The 25,256-nt window shown below is 52.4% G+C and overlaps 8 protein-coding genes across 8 annotated transcripts; 4 read left to right on the top strand and 4 right to left on the bottom strand.

The window, feature by feature from the left end:
- Positions 1 to 656: 656 nt before the first annotated feature.
- Z517_08875 (uncharacterized protein) lies at positions 657 to 1,928 on the bottom strand (the record flags this gene model as incomplete). Its single annotated transcript, XM_013427389.1, has 1 exon — positions 657 to 1,928. One exon carries the CDS (start codon positions 1,926 to 1,928, stop codon positions 657 to 659), a length of 1,272 nt encoding a protein of 423 aa, XP_013282843.1.
- A 566-nt stretch (positions 1,929 to 2,494) lies between these two features.
- Positions 2,495 to 3,754, bottom strand: Z517_08874 (uncharacterized protein; the record flags this gene model as incomplete). Its single annotated transcript, XM_013427388.1, has 1 exon — positions 2,495 to 3,754. One exon carries the CDS (start codon positions 3,752 to 3,754, stop codon positions 2,495 to 2,497), a length of 1,260 nt encoding a protein of 419 aa, XP_013282842.1.
- A 315-nt stretch (positions 3,755 to 4,069) lies between these two features.
- Positions 4,070 to 7,096, bottom strand: Z517_08873 (uncharacterized protein; the record flags this gene model as incomplete). The annotated part of the gene is made up of 1 exon (XM_013427387.1): positions 4,070 to 7,096. The coding sequence occupies one exon, from the start codon at positions 7,094 to 7,096 to the stop codon at positions 4,070 to 4,072; it is 3,027 nt and encodes a 1,008-aa protein (XP_013282841.1).
- Positions 7,097 to 7,671: 575 nt separating this feature from the next.
- On the top strand, positions 7,672 to 8,607 carry Z517_08872 (uncharacterized protein; the record flags this gene model as incomplete). Its single annotated transcript, XM_013427386.1, has 1 exon — positions 7,672 to 8,607. The coding sequence occupies one exon, from the start codon at positions 7,672 to 7,674 to the stop codon at positions 8,605 to 8,607; it is 936 nt and encodes a 311-aa protein (XP_013282840.1).
- Positions 8,608 to 8,964: 357 nt separating this feature from the next.
- Positions 8,965 to 9,669, bottom strand: Z517_08871 (uncharacterized protein; the record flags this gene model as incomplete). The annotated part of the gene is made up of 3 exons (XM_013427385.1): positions 8,965 to 9,025; positions 9,079 to 9,311; positions 9,370 to 9,669. 3 exons carry the CDS (start codon positions 9,667 to 9,669, stop codon positions 8,965 to 8,967), a joined length of 594 nt encoding a protein of 197 aa, XP_013282839.1.
- A 2,476-nt stretch (positions 9,670 to 12,145) lies between these two features.
- Positions 12,146 to 13,936, top strand: Z517_08870 (uncharacterized protein; the record flags this gene model as incomplete). The annotated part of the gene is made up of 1 exon (XM_013427384.1): positions 12,146 to 13,936. One exon carries the CDS (start codon positions 12,146 to 12,148, stop codon positions 13,934 to 13,936), a length of 1,791 nt encoding a protein of 596 aa, XP_013282838.1.
- An 890-nt stretch (positions 13,937 to 14,826) lies between these two features.
- On the top strand, positions 14,827 to 16,585 carry Z517_08869 (uncharacterized protein; the record flags this gene model as incomplete). The annotated part of the gene is made up of 5 exons (XM_013427383.1): positions 14,827 to 14,917; positions 14,974 to 15,316; positions 15,374 to 15,748; positions 15,838 to 15,882; positions 15,940 to 16,585. 5 exons carry the CDS (start codon positions 14,827 to 14,829, stop codon positions 16,583 to 16,585), a joined length of 1,500 nt encoding a protein of 499 aa, XP_013282837.1.
- A 1,881-nt stretch (positions 16,586 to 18,466) lies between these two features.
- On the top strand, positions 18,467 to 21,749 carry Z517_08868 (uncharacterized protein; the record flags this gene model as incomplete). Its single annotated transcript, XM_013427382.1, has 5 exons — positions 18,467 to 18,764; positions 18,853 to 19,672; positions 19,729 to 20,337; positions 20,386 to 20,767; positions 20,829 to 21,749. 5 exons carry the CDS (start codon positions 18,467 to 18,469, stop codon positions 21,747 to 21,749), a joined length of 3,030 nt encoding a protein of 1,009 aa, XP_013282836.1.
- Between the last annotated feature and the right edge of the window lie 3,507 nt (positions 21,750 to 25,256).

Genomic DNA, 25,256 nt, shown 5'->3' with positions numbered 1-25,256 from the left:
GTTCAAACATCCTTTTGTCAAAGCAGTCGCAATACGCAGAGGCCACTGGAACAAGAACCGGGACAGGCATCCACCACAGCTTCAGAGATGGTAGAGGTGCCTAGCAAATCAAACCCCAGAATCAAGTTTCTTTGCTCGTTCGCTCAAGTCAATCAATCAGTCAGCCAGCCAGCCAGCTCAGTCGCTAGATCGCAAGCTCGCGGTGACATACACCTTGTGTATAGTGAGTAGTACTTCAGGTCTTTGTTTAGGGTGTAATATGCTCTCTGTCCCTCATCCCTCACATTGGGGTCGTCACGAATCGAACCGAATCACATCAAATCAAATCCCATGATGAGTCCCTCACCTGCTCCGGTCATACTACTAAACAGGTAGGTAGATAGATACCAAGCTAGTTCTTGTTGAAACCATATTTTGGTCTCCATTTTCCATTTTCCATTTTAGTCCTTGCTTCGCTATCTTACAGGTGCCCTTTTTTTTAAGGGGGTGACTATGATTTGGGGGAGTCGAGTTCGGGCGGCAAATCGCAGGCATATCAGTAAAATATAGGTCTTTGCCAGCTCAAGTGAGACTTCCATCTCCAGGATTTGGGGTCCGTCTGTCTCACTCTATCGCATGTCCACTCTAGACGGGCTGGAGGGAAAACGAGGTCTGTTTTATACAACCTGCGCCGCCACCGTCCCGACTGGCCGTTCCACAAACTCCATGCATCCCTCGACGACGTTCCGTCTGGCCTCGTCGCTGCTGACGTTCTTCCCGGCCAGATAGCCCAGCCACAAGAGTCTGCCGACTCTCTCGTCGGCCACCACCCCCATCAGGATGCGATCGCCCTTTTTGTGGTCCTCGTTCCACACGGTCATCTTGCCCTGCGCGTCGCGGACGAGGAGGAGGATGTCGCCCTTGGGCATTTTCCGCCTCGCGCTACCTCCGAACGCGGATTTGAACTCGTTGAGCGCGGCGCCGAACGACTCATCCTGGAAGGAGTCGTCGTGTCTGTCCGACGCGAAATGGGCCGAGCGCGCCGTGATGCCCCGGACGAAGCCGTCGCGCAGGTGCATGAAGTCGGTGCTTCTCGTCGGGACGATCCTGAAAGCCGTGCGGAGCTGGCCATCCTTGATGATGTCGTTCCAGATCTGCTCTCCGCGGACCGGGTCGAGCAGGAGCTCTTTCAGCTGGGATTTCTCGCCGGCCACGAGGGTCGTCGCGACGCTCTCGCTGGGCGGCACGGCGGCTTCGACGAGCCGCTTCTGCAAAGCGGCAATATCTGGGACAGCAACGTAGAGGCCAACCACGTAGACCTGGATGCTAAGGATTGACACGGTGCGAATTCCCAGTCCAACCAATTGGTATTCCACGTCGGCTTGAGTGCCTTCGTTGGCAGATGCTGGGGTAGATGGCGGAGCGTCAGATGCAATGTGGATGATTCGAGGGAAGAAGGGAATCGAGCTTGTGCCAGTGGGGATCTGCTCGACGTCTTGAGGCTTGGAAGAGGGGTCGACGAGGGTGTTGGTGATGGAGGGTGGTGCGTCGAGCCGTACAACGTTCGAGGACGCTTCCGCTGGTTTCTCCTTTCTGGGATCCGGGTATAGTGATATAGTTGCAAACATGGCCAAAGTACAAGCCGCAATCCCATACCCAGCCCAGCGCATGCGCTTCACCGTCCTGGCTCGCTCGGCCTTGTCCCTCCTGACATCCGTCTCCTGGTTCGTCTTCTGGTATTTCCGGCGCAGCAACTCCGAGGAGCCATAGGTCGGGATTTGGGAGGGAAACGAGGGCTGCGGACTTGTGGGCTCATTGTGATGAGTGCTGCTCGAGAGTAGTCGAGTGAGACGGGGGTTTGATGTTGGGGGGTAACCTGATGGCAGCTTCGAGGATGTGCAACGACACACCCGCTTGGCGAGGAGAGCACGAGCTGGAGAGGCAGTCATCGCGGATTGATCACCACGAAGATGCTGGAATGACGGAACGTAGAGCTTAACGACTGTGCATGTACAAGGTAATGAGATGCTACTTTAGACTGTTTCGGTGGCATGACATTTTGGTTATTATTATTCAATGACGCCAACCCACGGGGAGCTTTTGGCGAAGTTTCTCCGGTCAAGCTCAAGCTGCTCGATTCGAGCCAAGTCGCGGCCAGTTCAGCCTCGTTGCAGGATGAGAACATGAAGACGCATCCAACACGCTTCTGCACTCTGCTAGGCTAAACAACTGACTTCGGGCATGGCTTGTTTCTTCTCCTTGTCAAACAATGGCCAGCCCATCCGTTCCAGCTCTTGGTGTTTCCAAGCATGCTTACGTGTAACTGTCCAGAACCATACTGTTCTCCAGCCTGTGAAGCTTCCCACTAACTTGGTGGGATTCCATCTTCATTCCTGTCGTCAAAAATGCTCGTCAGCTCAAAGCTCCCGTAAGTCTCTTTGGCTCGATCAATATTCCTCGCTGGCACGGTGAGTTTCTCGTAGACACGATGTAAGTGTCAACCTTTGACTGGCCATCATCCATTTGCTGTGCCGTTGCTGTTTGATTCCTCTTTCTGTGAATCCATCCGTCCATCTCCATTCGTCGTAGCATCATGTTCCTCATCGAAACCAGCATTTCTCAATACCCTCTCTACCTCCTTACTCACGCCCGGGATTCCCTCCTTAAGCTTCTGAGCGAAAATCTCCGAAAACTCCCTGAATGCTTGCTGTTTGCCGTTAATCACCGCATTGCCTCTCTGCACATTCTCCACGAAATCTCGGGTGAAAATATCCGGATTGCGGCCATCATCTACGTAGTCCACTATCTCCGGAGCAATTGCGACTTGATGGATGTAATTGTTGGGAGATTCGGTAGGCGAAGTCTGGTGTTTTAGCTGGGAAAGCGAGTTGGTTAGATCAGTCAACTTGTCAACCAACAAATCTTGCGTGCCGGGGATGTAGCCGTGGGTTTGGATCTGGATGTCGGTCAGATGTTGGATAATGTCTTTGATAGTATTGTGCACGTTGCTGGTATCCTTGACAGGCGCCATCGCGTCGCCGTTGCCGTTGGGGTTACTCAGAAGGCGTTCGGCCACGGGTAAGTCTTCAAAGTCGGCTCGGGGGCGGTCGGGGGAAGCAAACGACTTGTCAAGGGGTCCAAGAACAGATCGAGTTGTGCCAGCCAGAAGTTCGTGCTCGGTGCCACTCCACCCGTCACGCAGACCGTCGTTTGCCCCGGTTTCTTGCGGTGAAGACTCGTCGGTGGCTGAAGTCCTGAAATCAGAGCAGGGCGTGATCTCGGAGAAGATAGATGGCGCCCCAGACCGAACCGTCTCTGGTGATGGAGGAGAAGTGACCGACGAGACCCCTGTTGCCACTGTATTTGGTGAAGTATGCTGCCCTCTCCGACTGATGATGGTATGCAACTGGGGAACTTTCAGAGTCACAAAAGACCCAGGACCGTCGGACACAAACTTGCGAACCCTGCCGTTATACCGCGGGAACTGTCGCAACTTCTCCTTGGGAAGGCGTATGCCGATTCTGTAGACGTATGGTGTCTTCTGGTGACGGACAACGCGTTGTGTGGGATCATTTCGAAAGCCTCTGCCAACTCTTCCAGCCCTGATAGTGGGTGTCCCAGCGCCACTCGCAGTGCCCGTGCCTTGTGGGGGTCCAGCTCTATGATCCTTGCTACGATCGGCGGGTGACTGCGGATTATTGGCCATTTGGGCGTTTGAAGCGCGAACCGCCGGCGCCGCCCCACGCCGAGGGGTCAAAGCCTTGTATGGTGCCATACGGAGCCTGGTAGGACAGCGCAGGTGAGAGTGAGATCGTGTTGTACCACGTAGGTGTTGTTAATCAAGAGGGTTATGCTGAGGCTTGAAAAGATCGTGTCTAGATACTGAAGAAGAGAGGCAGTTGCGGTGGAAGATGAGGTCGGAAAAGGAAGAGAGACACAAGTGTTCAGTTCATAAATTGCACCCTTCGTCAACCACCCAAACTTTCACTTCACTCTCATTCACCTCGATGTCAACTACACGGCCGTGTCAAGTTCAAATAGAAAATGCGTCTCCTTGGCATAGATTCTACATGTACTCTCTAACTCTCCGTCATACTTCTTTCGTGCGCACCGTGGTTGTGGTCTTTGGCCCATCTATCGAGGTTTCCACCATTTCAATCCCAGCAAGACTGGGGAATCTTCTGTTGAAGTTGGCTTCCCAGTCTTCATCCACGTTCGTAGCGGCGGGATTCGCTTCACTCGTGCTCACCACGGCCGACTCTGCTATACCGCCCGTCCGCAGCACCTTTGGTTTCGGTGGTGCAGTCGGCTTCTGTCCGCGGGGTTCTACTCTGCTAAGATCAGTCAAGGAAGCCGGTGCAGATGCCACAACTTCAGGGAGGCCGTGTCTTTCCATTTTCCCGGTCAAATGAGCTTGGGGCGCTCTGGACGGCTGAGGTAGCCGCCTGTCGTCCGGCGAACCGTGCTGGGGGGGAGGAGATTCGGTGTAGTGACCATAGCCGGTGGCTGTCTTGTGCGCAGGTCGATCGTTCTCGCTCAGCAAGGACTTCATCCTGTTCTGAATGGTGGCTGACCTTCCCACCCCTGCATTGCTGCCGACGGTCCCGCCTCCTCTTGCTGCTAGTCGCTGCCTGTATTCTGCGGCTGCTTGAGCTACTCTTCTTTCTTCAGCCTCGAGTTTGCGCTTTTCCATCTCCCGTCTCATCTCAGGCGATAGATCCTCCATGTCATCCCATGGCAGCCGGTCATCGCTGAGATCTGTGGCCTCAGATCCTGCAATTGGGGTTAGAATGTTGATGGGGTCGCGGGAAGGTGAATCACTCCGCTGTCGATGATGAGTCGGGTCGTTATTGCTTTCAAACATCTTAAAGGCGTCTCCGAACTTGCCTGCCAACAGTTTGGTCGTTCCCGCTATATTAGGCACGATCGAGGGCAGACTCGCTCTTTTAAGGTGTCTTGAACCACTGCCTAGCCTTCTATGGTGTCTGCGCGACTTTTCTTCCTCCTCTCTCGCCTTGAGGAAGTCCACATCCGAGGTAATATTTGTTCCCGATTCGACATGGGTCAAGGGCGCCATTTCAGGTTCCGCACTCTTAAATGTCGTTTCATAATCAAGGCTCCTGATTTCCGTGTCTTTGATGTGAGTCGGTCGCGCCCCGATGTTAACGCTGGCGGGTCGGTTCCTGAAATTGAGCGACCTTGACCTGCTCACCCCGGAATTGAGTTCTCGCATGGTCGGACGACCCCCTTCTAAAGATGGGCGTGATGAAGTTGGCGACTTTGGCTCCAGGTCCCCAGCAAGCTGTGACCTCAGCCCGTCTTCTCTGAGTAGATTTGCCAGCCTTGATACGTCTTTGTTACGAGCAGATCGAGGCTCCCTGGGAGGCAATTCCATAGTCTCATACTTGTGCGCCGATGGCGGCGTTGATGACAGCTCTTTGGGAGGAAAGCGGTGTACTGGACGTTCTGGAAGCGGTTTGGCATCCGTGGTTGGGGGTGGTGAAGGCGTCGTCATGGTGCCGGTAGACACCATTGATGGCTTTGGCGCAGTGACCGGTGGCGGATTTCCAGCATTGGCTCTTGCAGGCGTCTCTTTATCTTCCAAAGACTTCTTGTGCTGTAACACAGTCTGCGATTTACTAGCAGGGAGTGGTTTCTCTACGATTGGTTTCGACTTGGCTGGACTGGGAGGTCTCGCAAATGCATCATCCGCTAGAGCATTGGTGACTCGCTGTGCAAGATTGGGGTCGACAGACTCTCTCCTTTTCTCCGGCTGAGAGTCAAACGCAAATTTGTGGCCCTTGTCAGTCATTAACGAGAACTGATCCAGCGTCGGGAACCTTGAAGAAAGCTCATCTTCGACTGAACCCTTGTTCCCGTCCAGCGCTGCGAAGGGATCAGGGTGCGCATTGTCCATCATTCGTAATGGCGACGGGCTTGGTTTTGCTGAGCCATGGTGAGATACTGGTTTGGTGGGTCGCCCCCGTCGCATTGGTTCGATATCAGGAACAGTTAGAGGAGCTGCCGGTTTGGGAGGAGACAAGGTTGCGCCAGCTCTAGATTGGGAGCTAGAGGGCTGCGGAAGCACTTGGTCTTTACGACTCTCTGATTGCGTCCGTCGAGCATAGATGTTTTCGAACTTCAAGTCCCGGCCGTCCAACTGACACGCCTTTTGCAGCACCTGATATATGTTTGGTCGGTCTGTCGGTCGTTCCCGAAGCATGGAGGCAATAAGCAGCTTGAGCTGGTCCGAGAATCGTGGATAACCGGGGAACTTGAATTTGGCGTTTAGTATGGCCATCTGCCCAACATCTTCAAATGGGGTGGTGTAATAGCAGAGCTTGTACAGAAACACTCCAAGAGCCCAAATATCGGATTTCTCGTCGATGGGCTGTTTCCGGTAGACATCGATCATCTCTGGACTTCTGTACTGTAATGTCGTATGGCGGTTTATATCGTCTTCGATCAGACGTCCTTCTGCAGCGGTCGTGGCAGCAGGTCTGGCGGGAGCCGCAGAACCAAAATCGCAAAGTTTGTATATTCTTGACGAACCACTTGTGGCAATGAGAACGTTCTCTACTTTGAGGTCTCGGTGCATCAAAGGAGGCTTCAGGTAGTGCATGCACGCAACTCCTTCAGCCACATCCGTGAAGATCTTCAGAATTTCGGGTTCGGTCAATCTGTTTTGCAGACGGGTATTCATGAAATCGATGAGCCCTCCTCCCTGACAAAACTCCATGAGAAGAAACACCTCATATCCACCGCCTTTTAGCTGGGATGCATGCGAATCAATATATTTGACGATGTGCTTTTGGCCCCGCAGCCTTTTCATGGTTTCGACTTCTGTCCGCATGTTGGCCAGATGCTCCTTGTCAGGGACGGCCACTCGCTTGAGCACAGCTTTCTGGTTTCCATCGACGGGCCGCGGGAGGACGACAACGTAGACATGGGCAAAGCCGCCCTCGGAAAGATAGCGCTCGATGATGACTCTGTGATCTCCCACCTGGACCTTTGTGCCAGGCAAGAACGTACCAGCTGGAGGCGCATGGGTTGGCAGGACAGGAGCATGATTCAGGAAAGGCCCTTTGGCCCCAAGCTGAGAGGCATAGACTGCCATGGTGGTGCTGGAAGTGAGCGGCTGAGGGGGAGCTTCTGAGGCGTGGGACGAGAGACGATGAGTGCCTTTGTTTATCTGTCAATCATAGCGGAGGGAAGGTGTTGGCAAGAGTCTTGACCGACGCAGGTTAAGGATAGTGGAAATGGACTTTATTGGAACCCGAACCTCAAGGCAACCTTGAAAAGAAGAGAAAGATTGGTACTCTGTCCCCTAGGTGTACGAGGTACTCCGGACAGGTTGCGCTGTATCAGGTAGGCATTTAGGCGGAACTTGGAGTTGATGTATGGGGCAATACTACTGGGACACTTGACCCTGCGTACTAGAAGCCTATAAGGTTAAGAGAGGAAGACCCGTTAATTAAGTGGTCGATTGGCGGCTGCCTCGGGGGGCCCATGACGTTGCCCTCCGATCTTCCCTGGTGACTTATTTCAGCCGACCAGGTCCGCAGGTCAAATTTTCCAATCTCGCACAAGTTTATTACAATGGTGCCTTGAATGACTACTTTTGTCCGCCAGATTATGTACTGATCCCTTCTTACTAAGATATTATCCCTATTGTCTTGACAGTATCCGAGAATGTCCAAGAAGAGAAAGAGAGATCTGGCCCAGAGCCAGGATCAGGCTCAGGATGACTCGATCGTTACTCGACCACAGTCGGACCAAAAATCTCAGACAGTCGCACAGAATCCCCCCGCAAGCGCAAAGTCGAAGGGACAGCTGAAGCAAGAAAAATCGGAGAGGAGAGCAAAAAGGCAGAAAAAGTCGAAAGATCATGGAAAAGGAGAAGAAACACCTGCAGCTGTCAATACGGTCGCTCCTACACCCGATCCAACTTCAACAGAAACAAGTGCAAGCAATGCAGAGCCGCAAGAGCAAGTCCCCGAGACACACAAGAAACGAAAAGCCTCAAAAATAGAGAAAAATGACGACGAACAGAAAACGACGACTCCCACCCGATTTATTGTTTTTGTTGGCAATCTACCTTTTGAGACCACATCAGAGCAAATAAAAGTACACTTCTCGAAACTCTCTCCGACTTCTGTGCGCCTCTCTACGGATAGAAAGACTGGGAAAAGCAAAGGCTTTGCGTTCGTCGAATTCGACAACTACGACAAAATGAAGACATGCCTGAAGCTATATCACCACTCCATGTTTGACCCTGATGGCAAAGATGGAGAAACAGGCGCAGCCAGTGATCAGGGAAATCTCGGGGAACAACAGTCGCAGAGGCAAGGAAAGAAAAGCAAAGGTCGAAGGATAAATGTAGAGCTGACTGCTGGTGGTGGTGGCAAGAGTAAGGACCGCAAGGCCAAAATCAAAACGAAAAATGACAAGCTCAAAGAAGAGAGGGAACGAAGAAGGTTGAAGGAGAAAGCTGAGCGCGACAAGGTCGATTCCAAGAAAAAGGGCCCGCCCGAGACTGGTGCAAATGCCATTGTTGTGGTTGGCAGCGAGGTCAAGGATGACCGTGGGGACATTCATCCCAGTCGACTGTCTCGTGTGAAGCATTGACCGATCAAAGATTTCGCTGTACTACTAAAATGCAATGTGGTCTTGGAGGGGGCTTGCTACCGCTGACGCTGCTGGTGCCGCCGCTCAAGATGTCGGATGCGAATCCCTTCCTATATCAACGCCTTCTTTCCCACCTAGATTGCCGCTGTATTATTCGTATGCGCAAGACCATCCCCAAGCCAAATCTTTCTGATATGCATTCAGAAGCTGGCTAGCCCACACGAAGGCCATATTGTTTCGGAATGAGGAAACGTCAACGCAGACAAAGTCTATATCCACCTCTTGCGATGCACCTGGAGTCAAACCAACGCAAAATCCCAAAACGTCCCCAACCCCAGAACCGGACCCTGAAGACCACTAGAGGATGGTACACCTCGACTTCTTCTTGGTTGTCGTAGGCCGAGGATTGAGGACGGCTCTGTTGTAAGATGAGTACCATACACGTCATGGAGGAAGTGAGTGGTCTCTTACCTGATGGCTTCGTCGAAGACACTCTTTAGATTTCGTTGTGTGAGTGCCGAACACTCAAGATATTTGACCGCTTTGATCTCCTTCGCCACCGCTAGTGCCTGCTCATAGGACACCGGTTCCATCTTTTTTGCCCTAAGATTGTCTGCTGTTGCTTTGTCTTCCCTCAAATCTAGCTTTGTTCCGACGAGGATAATGGGTACATTGGGGGCGTGGTGTTCAATCTCGGGATACCACTACAACCAGGCTATTAGTTTCAACGTTATCAGATTATCAAGCGTGATGAGTAGGTACCTTTGCCTTGACGTTGTCGAAGCTTGGAGGTGAGACAATGGAAAAGCATATGAGGAAGACATCGGTCTGCGGATACGATAATGGGCGTAATCTGTCATAATCTTCTTGTCCTGCTGTATCCCACAATCCCAGTGAAACGGGCTTTCCATCTACCATGACACTGGCGGAGTAGTTGTCAAAGACTGTGGGAATGTATTCGCCGGGGAACGCATTGGTGGTGTAGGATATCAGCAAACAAGTCTTGCCCACGGCACCGTCGCCAGTTACCACGCATTTTATGGATTGTGTCGGTTGCGCCATGGTTTGTAGATTGACTGGACTTTGTGAACGACCAAAGAGGTGTCGGGCAAGTCTGAGATTCAGCAGTTATCGTCGTGTCGACGATTTTCCGCTTGCGGTGGCAGGCAAAATGCCAGTGTGGTTTGGCGCAGGTTCAACAGAATGAGCGGCGGATTGGCAAACGCGAACCGTGTCCAGCGGTTAGGCGCGTTTGTTGAACGTGTTTGTCGAGCTCGCCGTGTAAAAGTTGCACGGTGGTTTAATGGGACCTGCAGTTTGATGAAAGGATCGAGCTGGCTGACAGCTGGCCGAGACTGGTAAGTAGACACCGCTTGATGCAGTGTAAGAGTAAGTGCACGGGTAGTTTGCAGCAAAGGCGCAGGGACGGTGGCCCAAGTAAGTGCAAGACGAGGAAAGCTCAGGGTCCAAGGGGGGGGGAGTTTTCGACAGACACTCCACTACTTGTCGGCACCGTCCGTAGTCGATGTCGCCCGGGGTGGTTTGTGGTTTTGGACCTGAGATTCAGATAGGGATAGTCGACGAGTCAAAGAAGCCAGCCAAGGAGTTATGACCACTGGCTGAGGCAGTTTCTGAGACGGCTGGAGTGTTGGAGACTTCGCTGGAGAGGAAATCTGCGACAAAGGAGCCAATGGCTGGCGCTGCAGGTTGGGCGAGGGACCAACAGGAAGCATCTCGCGGCCGGTCAGCAAAGCAAAAACCGTCACCAGCCGTGTCCTTGTCCAGTTTCGCATCATTTTGCCCACTCATACCGTCACAAGTTTCCACAAAGCTCCTGTCGCTTCATCTCCGTCGTCCTCAAACCGGATACGGAGGGTGCTATAGACAGGATGGTGAGCCATTGGCAACCACGTTGATCTCACCTTGACGACAGCCAGCGTCTCAACGGCCTCAGTGAACAATGTATCTCATTGTCGCTACCTACCGTGGTCACAAAAATACCCTTTGCCGCTCCATATCCTCCGGTCTGTTCTTCGAACCCTCCTCGGCCATCACACGTGATTCTGTACTGTTCAGAGGCGGAGCCTGGACCGCTTTATATCAGTGAAAGAACGTCCTTGAAGGGAATAAGATGGAAACAAAACAAGAGATAGATAAATTTGCCCAGTGCAGCGTAGACGCCCGTTTATGTGTGCGCAAGGCCCTATGTAAATAACATCAAAATATGATAGGCATAAGGAGTTGGCTATAAGCTGCAGCCGTCAAAACATCCAGGGCATATCCCTACATTTGCTTCGCAGAGCCGGCCAGTGTCTGGCTACATTCCCATGATCCTCGTTTCGCAACATACTATGAATCGCAAAAGTACCAGTCGTGCATGGGGCGCTTTCAGCCAGCACCAAAGTACACAGCTGTATACGAGGAGTTTGTCTGGGCATTGATTACCTATTGCTTCTGAGTTGCCATATTGCTATCTCTATATTTGTCACCATGTCGCAACGTCTACTCGTATTGTTCGTGAATTAGGTGGTTTCATACCTGGATTAGCTTTGACAACATCGATCGGCGGGGCTCAAGAGGAGCACATCGATTGCAAGGATCTAGCCCGTTCTCTGAATCAAGATCTGACCAGCGTGTGTGTGGTTTGGTCCCGAGCAAGCTCTCGCTACGGGGCAGTTATAGCCAAGCTGGGGCTGTTGCAGGGCCGACCCCGGGGCGACTGGGTTCCTTAGGCCCATACGAGTACAGGCTACTAGGGACACTGGCAGACTGGGCCCGTCTGCTAGTGCCGGCTGGTGCTATGGTTCCTAAGCCTTTGGTAAGCCCCCAAAACAGATAATGATGGGCATCTAACAGGTAAGAACCCCCTACAGTAGGTACTGACTAACATCAAGCCGAAGCCCAGCTGGTCAAGGACTCTTTGACCCTATCCCAGCATTTCTGTTGGTCAAAGACCACTGGCATCAGACTTCTAACCCGCCTGAAAGAGAAAAAGTGATTAGTGGCCACGCCTATTCCTTCTTGACATGCACCAACGCCGTCAGTGCAACAATGACTGCCTATCCACATCCCCTACCAAGACATTCTGGACACACACCAATTGCCATTTCGGTTCTCCGTCGTAAAGCAACCCACCCCGGCGACTGCCGAGCACTCGAGTACGAATTTGTATATTGCTCAGTCGACTCTCAGACGGCGGACAAAGGCAGATCGTTGGTCTTCAAAAGTCAGGATATCCCACCTTGGTGGCCGGATTCCCTTCACTTCCAAAAGCAGACATCGAGGACTTCCCTGAATGTACGAGCAAAGTTCCTGAAGATTCACGGAAAGTCATGACGAGTGTGCTAATATCTTCAACCAGCTATTACCTGTATGGTGACTGGATGGTCATATTCTTTTCCTCCTAATGTGTTTAAAATTGTCCTGTGATCGTCCGCTGGACTCAATAAGGCTGGGGACCTGTCATCGCCACAACCTACACAGCCTTGGGATCTGAGCCGGGAGAATTCGAAACCCCTCAGCAGCTATAGTCCCAACCATGTCTACCCCTGGTTCAAAGAAACCACAGCGTCGATTTCAGTTCATTGACAATAGTGATGTCACCTCGATGGGTTCCAATGCCACCCAAGTGCGGCGCCATGTCATGCAGGAGTACATGAGAGAGAAGCGATGGGAGGCTCGCTCACAGACAAAGGCCGGCGACGGAGCTGAAGCACCGACTCGAAAGAGGCCAGACAGGCCCAGATCGCAGACACGATCGCGCCAGCGACGTCCGCAAACGGCGCGTTCCATTCCCGCGGACTTTCAGGACCTTGCAAAGGGGGCAAATGAAGGAGCAGATGTAACAGAGAACCTGGATGGTACCGTCGAAGAGATCGATCGTCAACCTCCCTATCCTGGGGTGGCACGGACGAAGCCTTCTTCTACTACCTTCCGTCTAGGATCGACAGCCTTTGCCAAGTTGGCAGATATGGTCCCTGATGCTCCATTCACGCCGCCATCTTCTACCAGGTCCACCGATTCATTATCACCGCAGAAACGGCACTGGACATCGGCTGGCCCTTCATCTCTCAGTCCGGAACCGCAATCTTATCTGAGTGCTGCAAGGACCGACCCGTTCGACGCTCTACCAATGGAACTGAGCCCTCAAGACCAAGAACTCTTCGATTTCTACGCAAATGTCATGCCAGCGTGCTCATATGGGTTTGAAAGACGTAGCCCGCTTGCACACAATTGGTATCTCACCGTCTTCATTCCCGAAGCCATGAAAGGGGCCGTGTGTTTCCAGAACACCATTCTCGTCCACGCTGCCAACACCCAGGCATGGGTCCAAGGTCTCCCAGAGACGCGTCTTGCCATCGAACATCGAGCCAAAGCATCGCAACTGCTCCTTCATCACTATCAGCAATTCCCTCATGACACTTCAGATGCCACCATATCCGCCACAATCTCTGCTGCGGCATTGGAGGACTTTGACCCACGTATCGAACGCCGTGTATACGCATGGATGCACTGGGAGGCTGTGGTGCAAAAGATCAGGGATCGGGGTGGACCTGCAGCTCTGGTCCAAAACAACAGATTACAGATGCTGATCAACTGGTCCGATTACATTTTCTCAGGTTATAAAGGTCATGGTGCTACATTCTACTTTGACCACCAGTCATCACCAAGCCACTCAACCCAACAAGAAGCTGAGGTTATAGCCCATAATGAGATCGTGGAGCAGTGTGACGAGTTCATCACGTTCCTCAAATGCGCCGAACACCTTGCCCTCGTTCAAGCAGGCCTGCAAGTAAACCCGATCTCAAGGAATCAACAGCCCTTGCGCTATTCAGTCTTTTCACCTGGACAACCCCTTTACAACCTCTTGGCAAGTCCCAACGGCCCACGCTACACGGAGACGGGACAGTTTAAGCAGATTATTTCCAGGTTGGCTGCACTGATGACGATCAATACAGCCATTTGGGAATACCGGCACTCGATCGAGAACAGCGAGGCATTCTTTGCTGAGCTCATGGACAACATCGTGCACAACGACTTGGATCGACATATCTCTGTGGAGGCACTGATACAGATATTATTGAGCGGAAGTAGCAATCCTGTCCTGTTACATACCGAAAGACCCTGGTTTGTTGGCCGAATGCTAAAAGTGTCCAAGCGATTGTCCCGACCGACGTTTGAGAGGCTGAACGACTTGCTCCTAAACTTCTTGTCACTGGGACCTGGGCTCGTTCCCGTCATGGTGAATTGGGAAACCGAGCTGCGCACAGAGATACTGCAAGCGCCCTTGGTCAGCTATCGGTCCCGATTCATGCTGGAACCAACCTGATTTCTCGGTTCTTTGGCGGCCCAGACTGGGCGAAAATAACCCTTTCAGCTTTTTTCGCTTGTTTCTTGCTACCGTCTGCGGGGCTCACAAGCACCAACGCTCAACAGTTCAAAGGTTGTCTTAGGCGGGCATTACCGGACTTCCCACAGCCTGTGCTAAGGGCTCGAAAACGCACAAGATCGGCGCCATGTGCCAGACCCTGTTCTTCTCTTGCCTAAGAACCAGCGAATGAAATTATCAGGCCCCTCATTGTCAATGTCCTAAACCATTACCTCCTGGCAGCCTTGCAGTGCCCTGGGCCTGCCCTGGGCCTTGAACCTGCTCAAACTTCAATGTACATTCTAAGAACGGGGACTCTGGACACCAAACCAGAAGCCACTGCACGGTTGAGGTTGGTGGCACAATGCTGGGCAGTTGGTTTCACACCTGCGGCTTTTCCGCACCCTCGGCACCGCAATACGAAGCGCAGCTCTTTGGTGGACATTCGCTCGCTTTGGGGGGCCTATTAAGACTTTAAGTGGCCACAGGGATCCGGGGTATGATCTATCTATTTCCACTGTTGCCGACAGCACCGTGCCACTCGACAAGTGTTGGTTGTGATAGCCTGGCCATCACTTCGTCCCTCAGTTTGTCAATTTTGGGATTCTTTGCAGCACCTTAATTGCTTCCCAGTTTGCGTCTTTGACACGGCAATACCTGTTCAAGAGTATATGCCCACTTTTGGAAGGTAATGCTGCCACTAGGCAGCTCCAGATGCCAGCCAGATGCTTTTAGTAGGCTTCTGTTGTACTTTTGCTTGCTTGGGGGCGCTTCTGTTTGGTTATGGTACGTTTCATTGCAGTCTCCCTCTCAGCGATGATCTCCATGGAATAGAGATCACCTCAACTACCATGCGACCTACCTGCACCAAGGAGCAGAGCTACGACGGCTCGATGGACCAGCAACGACTGCTCTTCTCTTTCGCAGACACTTTACTGATAAGTGACGGGTGGGACGAGTAGATTCAGGCATCATCTCCTCTTCGATCGCCCAGACAGACTTCGTCAACCGCTTCGGCAACGGAACTTTAGCGGACAACACAGCAGGTGGAATTGTATCATCCTTTACAGGAGGCGCTATAGTATCATCACTCTTCCTCAACGTGCTCTCGGACAAGTATGGTCGACGGGCCGCCATCTTCCTCGGAGCCATATTAGCATGCCTAGGAGGCGCACTGCAAGGCGGCGCAAACAATGTCGCAACTATCATCATAGGTCGGGTAGTCGCTGGTCTGGCTATTGGGCTGCTATCGGCCACGATCCCCAACTATTGTTCAGAGGTTGCGCACCCGAAATATCGAGCCCTTCTCGCTGGGCTGCAACAATGGAATATCGGACTTGGGTTTGCTTCACCGCCGGGCAATAGTCCCCTTGTATCTGCTTGCTAACGAGATGGTAGATTTTTATGTGCCCAGTGGATCGGCTATGGAAGCTCGTTGGTCGACGGCCCTTTCAGCTGGAGGTTCCCACTCTCGTTTCAAGTGCTACCAGCCGTGGTCCTTGCAGCAGGAATTTGGTTTCTGCCTGAGAGTCCTCGATTCCTCGCTGAGCGCGGAGACGCGGTTCATGCTCATGCGGTCCTGCAAAGACTCCACCGAGGTCAAGAGCTTGTTGAAGCCGAGTACAAACGCATCCAAGACAATCTTGAAGCGGAGAAAAGGTCTCGCTTGGGGTGGATCGACATGTTTCGTGAGCCGCGCCTCCGACGGCGGGTGTTGTTGGCTTGTGGGATACAGCTTTTCACGCAAACATCGGGGATCAATGTCATCAACTAGTAAGTTTCCTGCAACGTTGGCCAAAAGATAGCTGGGTCATTAGATTGTGCTTGAAGAAGCAACGTGCTTGATACTGATCTGAGAGTAGCTACGGGCCCCGTATCTACAGTTATCTTAATTTCAGCACCACCAGGTTGGCACTCGCCGTCGAGGGATCTGGGATTTGATATCCAGTACTAATACAGCACAGGTCTCTAATGATTATCGGCATATATGGTGCCCTCGCCCAGGTCTACAACACCATCTGCATCGCATTTGTGGACCGCGTGGGACGAAGAAAGCTTCTTATACCATCCATGATTGGTATGGGAGCAGCGCTCTGCGTCAATGCCACGCTTTCGCATTTCTACATTGAAGGGACACCAGATCCCAGTCGCAGTAGCAACGCCCTGCGCGCCTGTGTGGCCATGTATTTTGTCTTCTCGGTGTTTTTCACCAGCCTGGGATGCATTTCCTGGATTTTCAGCAGCGAGATCTTCCCGACGGCCATCCGAGCCAAAGGCACCTCGTTGTCCACGTTCACCAACTGGGCAGTTAACCTCATCTTTGCACAATGCTCACCTATTGCGCTTTCAAAAATGGGTTACCGATACTTTTATATATTCAGTGCCTTCAACTGGGTCGCCGCAGTCGTGGTTTATTTCTTCTACCCTGAGACACAAGGTCATACCCTAGAGACCGTGAATGAGTTGTTTGGGGATTTACAGACTTACAATTCTGCTGGCTCGCCCGGGAACATGACGGCTGCCGCCGTGGATGGAGAGAAGGTCCGTGTGGAAGAACAAACGACAGCGACAGGCCAAGATCAGCCTCCTACGTCGGTGAAAGCGAAGTAGACGGAATTGCAATCATTGCCCCTCACAATGATGTTGGGATTCGGGCTACCAGGCGACGCCAGAGCCTAACAGGCGCAACAGGTGGGCCTATCAGGTAGTCGGCACAGCACATAGGTAGACAATGCGGCGGGATATGTTTGTGATAGTTTGTTAGGGTATCCCTTGGCCATGTTCGTTTGCCCTTGAGAGCATGTCTCAGCCGCGATTCACCGCTTGTTGGCGAATGGGCAATATGGCGATATACCTGTGGTCCCAGGGCAGCTTCTGTGCCGTGCCACGAGCGACATTTTTCACCATTACCCATACCCACAACCAGGCGCTCAGGGGGATACAGGGGGGGGAACAAATTGAGGATATCCGACTGGCCCTGGAACCCTGCGCGATCGGCGAGACCCCCTGGGCTCATTAGGGCGGAGTTAAGCAATGGTGGGCACGGTCGGCCACGCGATAGGATGACGGTCCCAAATGCCACGCGAAGAACGAGCCTTAGCTACAGACCGAACAGAGAGCAGCGATGTTGATGGGATTGAGAAGAGGGGGAAGAAGGCTCGAGGGACAACGGGACGACGACCTCGTTGCGGAATATACAAGATACATATCATATATGACCCCCAAATTGCCCTTCTGGTTCGCGACCTTACAAAAGTGGCCATTCTCTCGGGGGTAAAGCGGCTGTCACCACCCAAGACTACTACTGTTAGTTCCAGGGAAGAGAGACATGAAAGACTCTCACGAATTCTCTAGCCTGACCATGCGTCTACTCGGTACGGGTCACAGTTAGCTACAGCCCTGTCCTACCTTGCTCAACACCAACCCACTCGCATTACCACTCCAGACTCTTTCACAGACACGGCTGCTACCAGAGACAGGCATGAGGAGCTCCAAGAATCGGTCAGGACCACTATACGATCGGCGTTTGCCCACCAGTCACCACGCAGCCATGGGATCGAGAGCATCCACTGTTTGCATGCATTTGATGGACCTGGCATTCAGCCTGTCGCCTCGCCCACGCCCAACGACAACGCCCACTTGCTCCCGCTATTGAAAGACCTAAAAACGGAAGAAAGAGGCAGGCTTCGCAGGGACCCAAGAGGGGAATACGAAGGAGGAGAAGAGGGGACAAGTCGAGGGGGAGGGAGGGGGGGGCCATCGCACAGGTATCCGCTTCGAGGTCTCCAGCAATCAAGCCAGCCCTTTCCATCTTCCACCCGCACAGCCAGAGACCCTAATCATGTCCAATGACGCACACGGTCCCCGTCAAAAACCCGTCCTTTGGTTAATAATGTCATGGGCTCAAGTGGGGGACCAACAAGCGCCCCAAGGGCACAGCTGCCCGGTGGTAGTGGGTGGAATGGGTGTGCAATGGGCTGTGGATATGCTTCCCTTTTGCCCTTTTGCCCATTTCCCTTCCTTTTCCCAGGCCCTTCCCATGCTTGTGCCCTTGCCCTTTCGCTTTTCCCTTGTTGTCTGGTGGGCGGGTTTTTTTGGTCGTACGGCTCGTACCAGCGAAGGGGGTTGATCAATTCCCAAATCGCTCTGCCTTTCTCTGCACACGGATATCATTTTGTTTTGGTTTTTTCCTTCCCTCTTCTTTTCCTGTCGCTCATTCTCAGCGATATCGCTGTCTTCCTCCGAAAGCACCAACCGGAGCTGCGGGGTCCCTGTCTCCGAATCCGGCAGCCTTTTGACCGGCCCAGACAAACTGTCCTTCCCAGGCTCTTGTGGATTTTATCTTTGCCTTTTCTGTATGCGTCACCATTTCCTACCGCAGTGCTGTCCCAGCATCGAGTCTTGCCGACCTTGTGAGCGAATGAGCGCAACGCAACTCTCGACTTTCGCAGTCTTTCCTCGCTTGGTTAGCCGCCTGGGGCTGGAGGACGGATGGGCGACCAGGAACTGATAACGCCCCAGTCGATGGGTCGCCCGTCCGACGAGGCTCTGAGAGATGAACCGTCCACCACCGCGCCCATGGCCAGCACAAATCACCCGGCCGAAAATGGGTCAGAATCGCGACCCGACTCTCCTACTGCTGAGTCGCCACCCAGTGAGTCGGGGACAAAGCCAACCGTCCCCATGCAGAAACGACGACGGGTGACTCGAGCCTGTGATGAGTGCCGGCGCAAAAAGATCAAGTGTGATGGCAAACAGCCTTGCACGCACTGCACCGTCTACAGCTACGGTGCGTGAACCTTATGACTGGCGTCCAAGCCCATCCTTGCTCTTGATGCTGTTGTCGCTTATGGATTCACTGATGGCGGCCTTTCTAGAATGTACATATGATCAACCTTCGAATCGAAGGCGAAATCCTGCGCCACAATATATCGAGGCTTTGGAGCAGAGGCTGCAGAAAGCCGAGTCAGTCCTACGCTCAGTCTTACCGGGGCTTGATCTGGACGATCCCAAGTTTGACGTGCGGACCGTGGAACAGCTCATCGAGGCAGGTCGTGCAAACACCGGCGCCACCGCCCCCGCCAACGCAGGTGCCAATGTCGATGTCAATGTCAACGGCAATGGGACTGGCAGTGGAACTGCAAATGCAAATGCGAGACCAGCCGCCGACCCGCCAAAAGCCGATGATGATGCTCAACTCCAATCGATGGTCGACCGGACCGGCACTCTCGATCTTGACGATCATGGCAATTGGGACTTTCATGGTCATTCCTCTGGCTATGTCTTTATGAGAAAATTTCGGGCGCAGTTTGGCGACCAGTTTCTGTCCGAATACCGCCATCCCAGCAAGAACCGCACAATAGCGCAGGTCCTCGAGTCACCCAAGTCAGCAAACTCGTCACCGATCGACTTCAACCTCTCTCACCACATTGATCTGCCTCCCCGAGAGGTGGCTGTGGAGTTGTGTCGCAATACCCTTGACGACTGCTGCGCTCTCATGCGCCCAATTCATCGACCGACATTCTTCAAGCGACTTCACGCCGTCTACGACACTGATCCCGAGCAATATAACAATCGTCATGTTCAATTCCTGCCTCAACTCTATGTGGTCATGGCTGTCGGGTGCCTGTTTTCCAAGACGGAGAATGACAACACCATGCTGGACCTGAAAGGTTACAAGGAGGCCATAGAACAGGGGTAGGAGCCATTCAGCCTCATTCTGACAACCTTGTCTTGTACTGACGATGTATCAGATATCAATACTTCAGCACCGCCAAGCAACTGCTCGACATTACGGATTGCAGGGATTTGGTGACTATCCAAGCCATCGTCTTCATGATCCTCTTCTTGCAGTCTTCGGCCAAATTACCTACCTGTTACGCATACATTGGCATTGCCCTGAGGGCGTGTTGTCGGCTGGGCCTGCACCGCAATCTGCCCATCAATTTCAATCCCATCGAGTTGGAAGAACGAAAGCGAATATTCTGGCTGGTGCGCAAATTGGACTGTTACGTGGGCGCTGTACTCGGGCTCCCACAGATGTTGAGCGAAGACGACATCGACCAAGAATATCCTGCCGAGGTCGAAGACGATTACATCACGGAGCAAGGAATCTTGCCTATGCCGGCGGGCACATTTCCTCTGTTGAGGGCAACGAACGCTCATACCAGGCTGACGATGCTTCTGCGAAAGGTCGTTCGGTATATCTATCCGCTGAAAACGCCGGGAAACCCCAAGACCGAGCCGGTCTATAGTATCAGCCACAGGAAGATCCGTGAGCTTGAAAGGGATCTGCAGAACTGGATGGACCAACTGCCGAGCGAGCTAAGGCCTTCGGACAATGCTGGACGGGACCTGTCACGGTAGATATTGACATGACGGGATTGCGATCAAGAGCTAACGGTGCATAGGGTGCAACAACATCTACGAATAAGCTACGCTCACGTGCAGATGATGCTCTATCGGCCGTTTATACATTATGTATCACAAGCATGTCAAGCGCGCAACGTGGACAAGAGGAGCTTTGCTTGTGCGGCGGCGTGTATCAGTGTTGCACGGAACATTGTTCACATCACCAGCGAGATGAAGAGGCGAGGTTTGTTGGTGGGTGCGTACTGGTTTGTCATGTACACGACGTACTTTGCCATCCTGTCGCTCGTCTTCTTCGTCATTGAGAATCCGAACAATCCCACCAGCACCGAGATCCTGAAAGATGCAAAGGAAGGACGTGACACGCTGGCAAGTCTTGCGAAGCGAAGCATGGCTGCCGATCGGTGTACACTCAGCCTGACGGTAAGCTGCAGCTGGCGACGGGTGTCGAGATTCAAACGCTAATTGCTCCCAACCTTGACAGGGTCTTTTTGATGTTCTTCCCGAGAAACTAAAGGAGCGGCGAAGTTCGCTCAATTTTGCTCCAGCAAACAGTCGAAAGCGACCGCCCCCAGGTCCCGAAGCAGGGCCACAGCAGGAGAGATCAAATGCCGGCGAAGTGAGCAACCAAGTCACTCCCCGAGAACACTCGGCCACGCCCAGTCGAGCAAGGACGTTGCCCTCGGACTATCTGGCCAAACTGGCCAAGAGAAACTCTCTCCCCGACCCGGTCATGTCGAGTTTCTCTGAGCACGTGCAGAATGCTCAGCTCGTAGGATTTCAAAGCCCCTCGACGTCGACCCCCATGTCGCCCAACTATCAATATACGCCGCAACTAGGGAATGCACAAATACCGGACTTGAAGAATGTCATGTTCCCGAGCGACAATCCCTTTGCCTATCCCAATCCCCCAATGAGTGCGCTCGAATCGACCGACGGGCATTACCCGTTCTCCGAAGCCAGCATGACACCCAACGAGACGAACCTTTTTGGTACGCCGAGCAGTAGCAGCCATCTGATGCCCATCCCGACCCCCCATTTTGGGAGCTACGATTATCCATTTCCGCAAGGCTTGAGTGAAAGCCCCAGCTTGACACAGCAGTTCGGCACCCAGACCGGACGAGACTATAACACGCCCTTTACAGACATCCTGATGCACAATTCGCTCGGAAGCGACATGAATCATCTAGGCGGCGGCGTCCCGAATACGACAGAATCGATGAACGTGGGAGGCGAAGCCAGTGCGTCGACCAATGCAGACGAGTACTGGAAACATATGAATGGCGGCCAGATCGGGGTAGGGGCTGGCCTGCCACAGGGAGTGCAGGCGAACCTGGATTACTTTGGCACCGAGAGCTGGAACCCGGGATGGGTCGAGCAGCATTACGGCAACACGCAGCATTGACGATTTGAAGGGGGGGGTTAAGTGAGTGACAATTGGCGTATCGGGAGTTTTTGGGGTTTGAGGATTGGTAAGAAGAGAGGGTCTCGACATGAATTCAGGCATGGCGGAGATGGTTTTGGGGCAAATGGGCAAAACGTGCAAACGTGCAAAGGGTTCTTCAATTCTCTAAATGATACCACAGATTGAATGGGTATGAAGCTAAGCTAATAGCATATTGGCCACGGAAACATGGTGACTTGTCTATTTCTTACTCTCTCGTTCTTTGTGTGTGAGCGTGTGTTTGCGCCGTCCTAGATGTCGTTGGTCCCTAAGAATATAGCTTGCTAACTACCGAGTGCGACGAATGGAGATGTCCACCACGTCCAAGTATATCCAGGGTGGGTAGATAGACGGATACATAGGTGTAGCGAGTACAGGCAATGCATATGAACTAGGTAGGTAGGTAGGTAGTCAGGTAGTCAGGTAGTATTGCCGCGAGGCACCTACCCCCCGACTCCTGGTTTGGGACGGCGGGAAGGGGGGAGAGAGCAAGAGAAGGAGAAAGACACAAACCCCAAGGGGAAAAGAAATCAAAAGTCCAGAAATGATTAATCTACTGTCTGTCTGCATGGATTTTGGCGGTGTGAACAAGGCACGAGGGAAGGAGAAGGGGGCAATTGGGATTTTGGTTCGGACTCCGGGTGGTGCTGGAACGGATAAGATCTGCGCATGATTTGATACCTGTACATGCACGAGTAGCGGGAGCGCGAGAGAGTCCATGTATCGAAAAAGGAGGAGGTATGAGGTTGGTATGTGGGTAGGTGGTGGGTGGGTAGATACCTAGTCGGTAGGCATCTGGTAGACCTACAGAGTGAGTGTAGAGGAAGGTAGAGAGGTGAGTAGAGGGGGAAGAGTCGAGGATACAGAGGTAAACGGGATTGGTAAGGGTGACGACAGCGGTGACCAGGGTGATTTACCTCCCTCTACTCGATACATATTATCCGAATAACGTACATACCACAATAAAAATAAATATGACTAATTGATCATGTCTCTACCCATGCAAGTACAGTGGTAGTGTAGAGATGGTGACATGATTCTCCCGGATGTATGTACCGGATGATAGTCAACGATGGTGAGCTACCAAGTACCGAGTATTCTGCTACTGTATCAATGTAATTATGTAGGTAGCCTTGGTAGGTATGTCATGTTTTTGCCCAGAAGAAAGAAAAAATCATCCAAGATTTTCCGCTCTTTGCCCTCTGGCCCGTCGTGCTGCGCGTTGCTCTCTTGCGTGGTTGTTTTTTTTCTTGGACATTCTTGGAATTCTTGGAGTCTTGGGGTTTCCTTCCTTCCCACACCCTGCGCGCCTTCCAAGACTTTCCGCTAGCATTGGCATTGGCGAGGTACGCGTAACGCTGTACGGAGTAGGTAGGTAGGTAGGTGATCGATCTGATTGCCCAGGATCGGGAATGCACGAGGACATGGAGAGGGGATGACGAGGCCATTCATTTCCCCATTCACTTTTCTGTAGTTACAGGGGAAATTTTTAAAGGTGACAGACAGAGTAAATAATAATAATGACAGGCTAGTTTGGAAGAGTGAAAAGGTGAACTCAAGTACCCAAAGTACCAAGTATTGGCCTCCCTCGGTGGTGCACAAGGATCACATTGTACATGACAGTTGCAAGCTCACTTGGGTAGCTGTCGCCAAAAGCAGCCGAGGTGTTGGTTGGTATGGTATACCTTGCTCAGTTCTTGTGCGTGTCTGGTACAAGTACCAAGTACGTCTGACTCTCTGACCTGACTCGGTCGGTGCAAATACCTACACACTTGCACATAAGATAAGGTACCCGGTACATGATCATCATTAGCAGCATTTGTTTGTGGTACCGAGGACTCGGGTTCGGTGGTGGTCCTGGTCCTGGTCCTCGTGGCATACAATTGTGTCCAAGTAGGTACAAGTGCAAAGCTTGAATTAAACCATTGATAACAATAATGGGTGGTTGGGTTACCGAGCACACCGAGTACGAGATACCAAGTGCATATCTAAGTAACTAGTAGTAGGTTGTTAGTGCATAGTTAGTATTTCGGTATCGTGGACCAAGGAGTTACCAAATAGGTCTGGATGGGCCTGGCTGGAACTTCAGTTGATCTTGATTTTGATTTTGTGGAAAGGAACAATGATAGGAGGGCAGGAGGCCAGAGGGGTACTACTGACTGAATACTCGGTATACCATGTTATCTACCGTGTCTACCCACCACTGACACGATTATGGATAACGAGGTAGAATGCCATCATGCCACTTTATGCCTCCTACGACTAAATGAGGGGTAGTTCAGGACCAACTCTTCCCTTTTTCATCGCCACCTCGAAAAGCATACACCCAGACACCTTCAGAGGTTCTAAGAACGAGTACCTCGTGCGCCTTAACATGACGTGAGCTTGGAGTCCTAACCCATATCAAGCACGGCCGCCAGTGCTTAAGCCCCCAATCCAGCTCGGCGATTTCGTGATTCCCGTCACACTTATCGTGATTCTACACAGTATGCAAGGGTGTCCTGATCCAACGCCACGCTGCCCTCCAACAAACCACTCCGGTCTAGTCTGGTAGTCACATGGGGAGCATAATTCGTAATGACTGCCCCCAAAAGGAGGAATAATCTCTACAAGTAGATTAAGTCGCCATGATATCGCCGATGTGAATCCCTTGCTACCGACGGAAAAGCCATGGCGAGACCCAAGAAATTCCGGCCTTGGTACCAACTCTTGGGTCAAAGGGTTTTTTTGAGTTTCCATTCCCTTTCAGCCAAGAGGGAGGAGGACGCTGGGGGCGCCAACTCTGACAAAAGGTTTGCCACTTCTAACCACGAGCACACGTATCATCCGCGCCGAACAAGGTAGAGTGGGTGAGGACAAAGGTGCTGCGCCTCCCTGAGCATGTCTTGGTGCTGGTGTTCCTCCCTTGGCCAACTTCTCGTCCCGCTGGCTGTTGTTCCAAGGATTTCCGACGTTCCAAGAAATCCAAGACTCGTCAGGGTTTCATCAGGGGCTCCATTCCGCTCTCAGCTCCTACCCGACTCGTTTTCTGACCTTTCCCTCGGCTTGCGAAATTAGCCCCCAAAACAAGAACCCGTAAAATCGCTAAGAGGGATTGGCATCTGAACCGTTGACGCCGCAGAGGGAAGGTGTTGAGAATGGATAATCCCGCGGGGAAAAACGACTCGACTCGACTCGACGTGCAGGGCCACAGAGTTCGTATCACGCTGACTGCCGACTGTCGATGGACTCTTGCAAGAGCATTTCAAGGACAAGTAGTTGGCCGCAGTTGACCAGAAATTGCCCCACCACGAGGCAGGCAACTGGTGGGCTGTGTTTGGCGGGATTGCGTAGTGTCTTGGCACCTGCCAATGCCAAGGCGCTAATAGGTGACTGGCCCATGGATCCTGCCCATCGACGCCGTCATTCGCTTTGGCCTCCTCCCTCTCGAATTCTCTCTTTCGGTTTGTTCTCATTCACTGCCACTTT

This window comes from Fonsecaea pedrosoi (genome assembly GCF_000835455.1).
Source record: "Fonsecaea pedrosoi CBS 271.37 unplaced genomic scaffold supercont1.5, whole genome shotgun sequence".
NCBI classification, from domain to species: Eukaryota; Fungi; Ascomycota; class Eurotiomycetes; order Chaetothyriales; family Herpotrichiellaceae; genus Fonsecaea; species Fonsecaea pedrosoi.
Note: the sequence above shows the minus strand (reverse complement) of the source record. Positions and strands in the feature narration are given on the sequence as shown.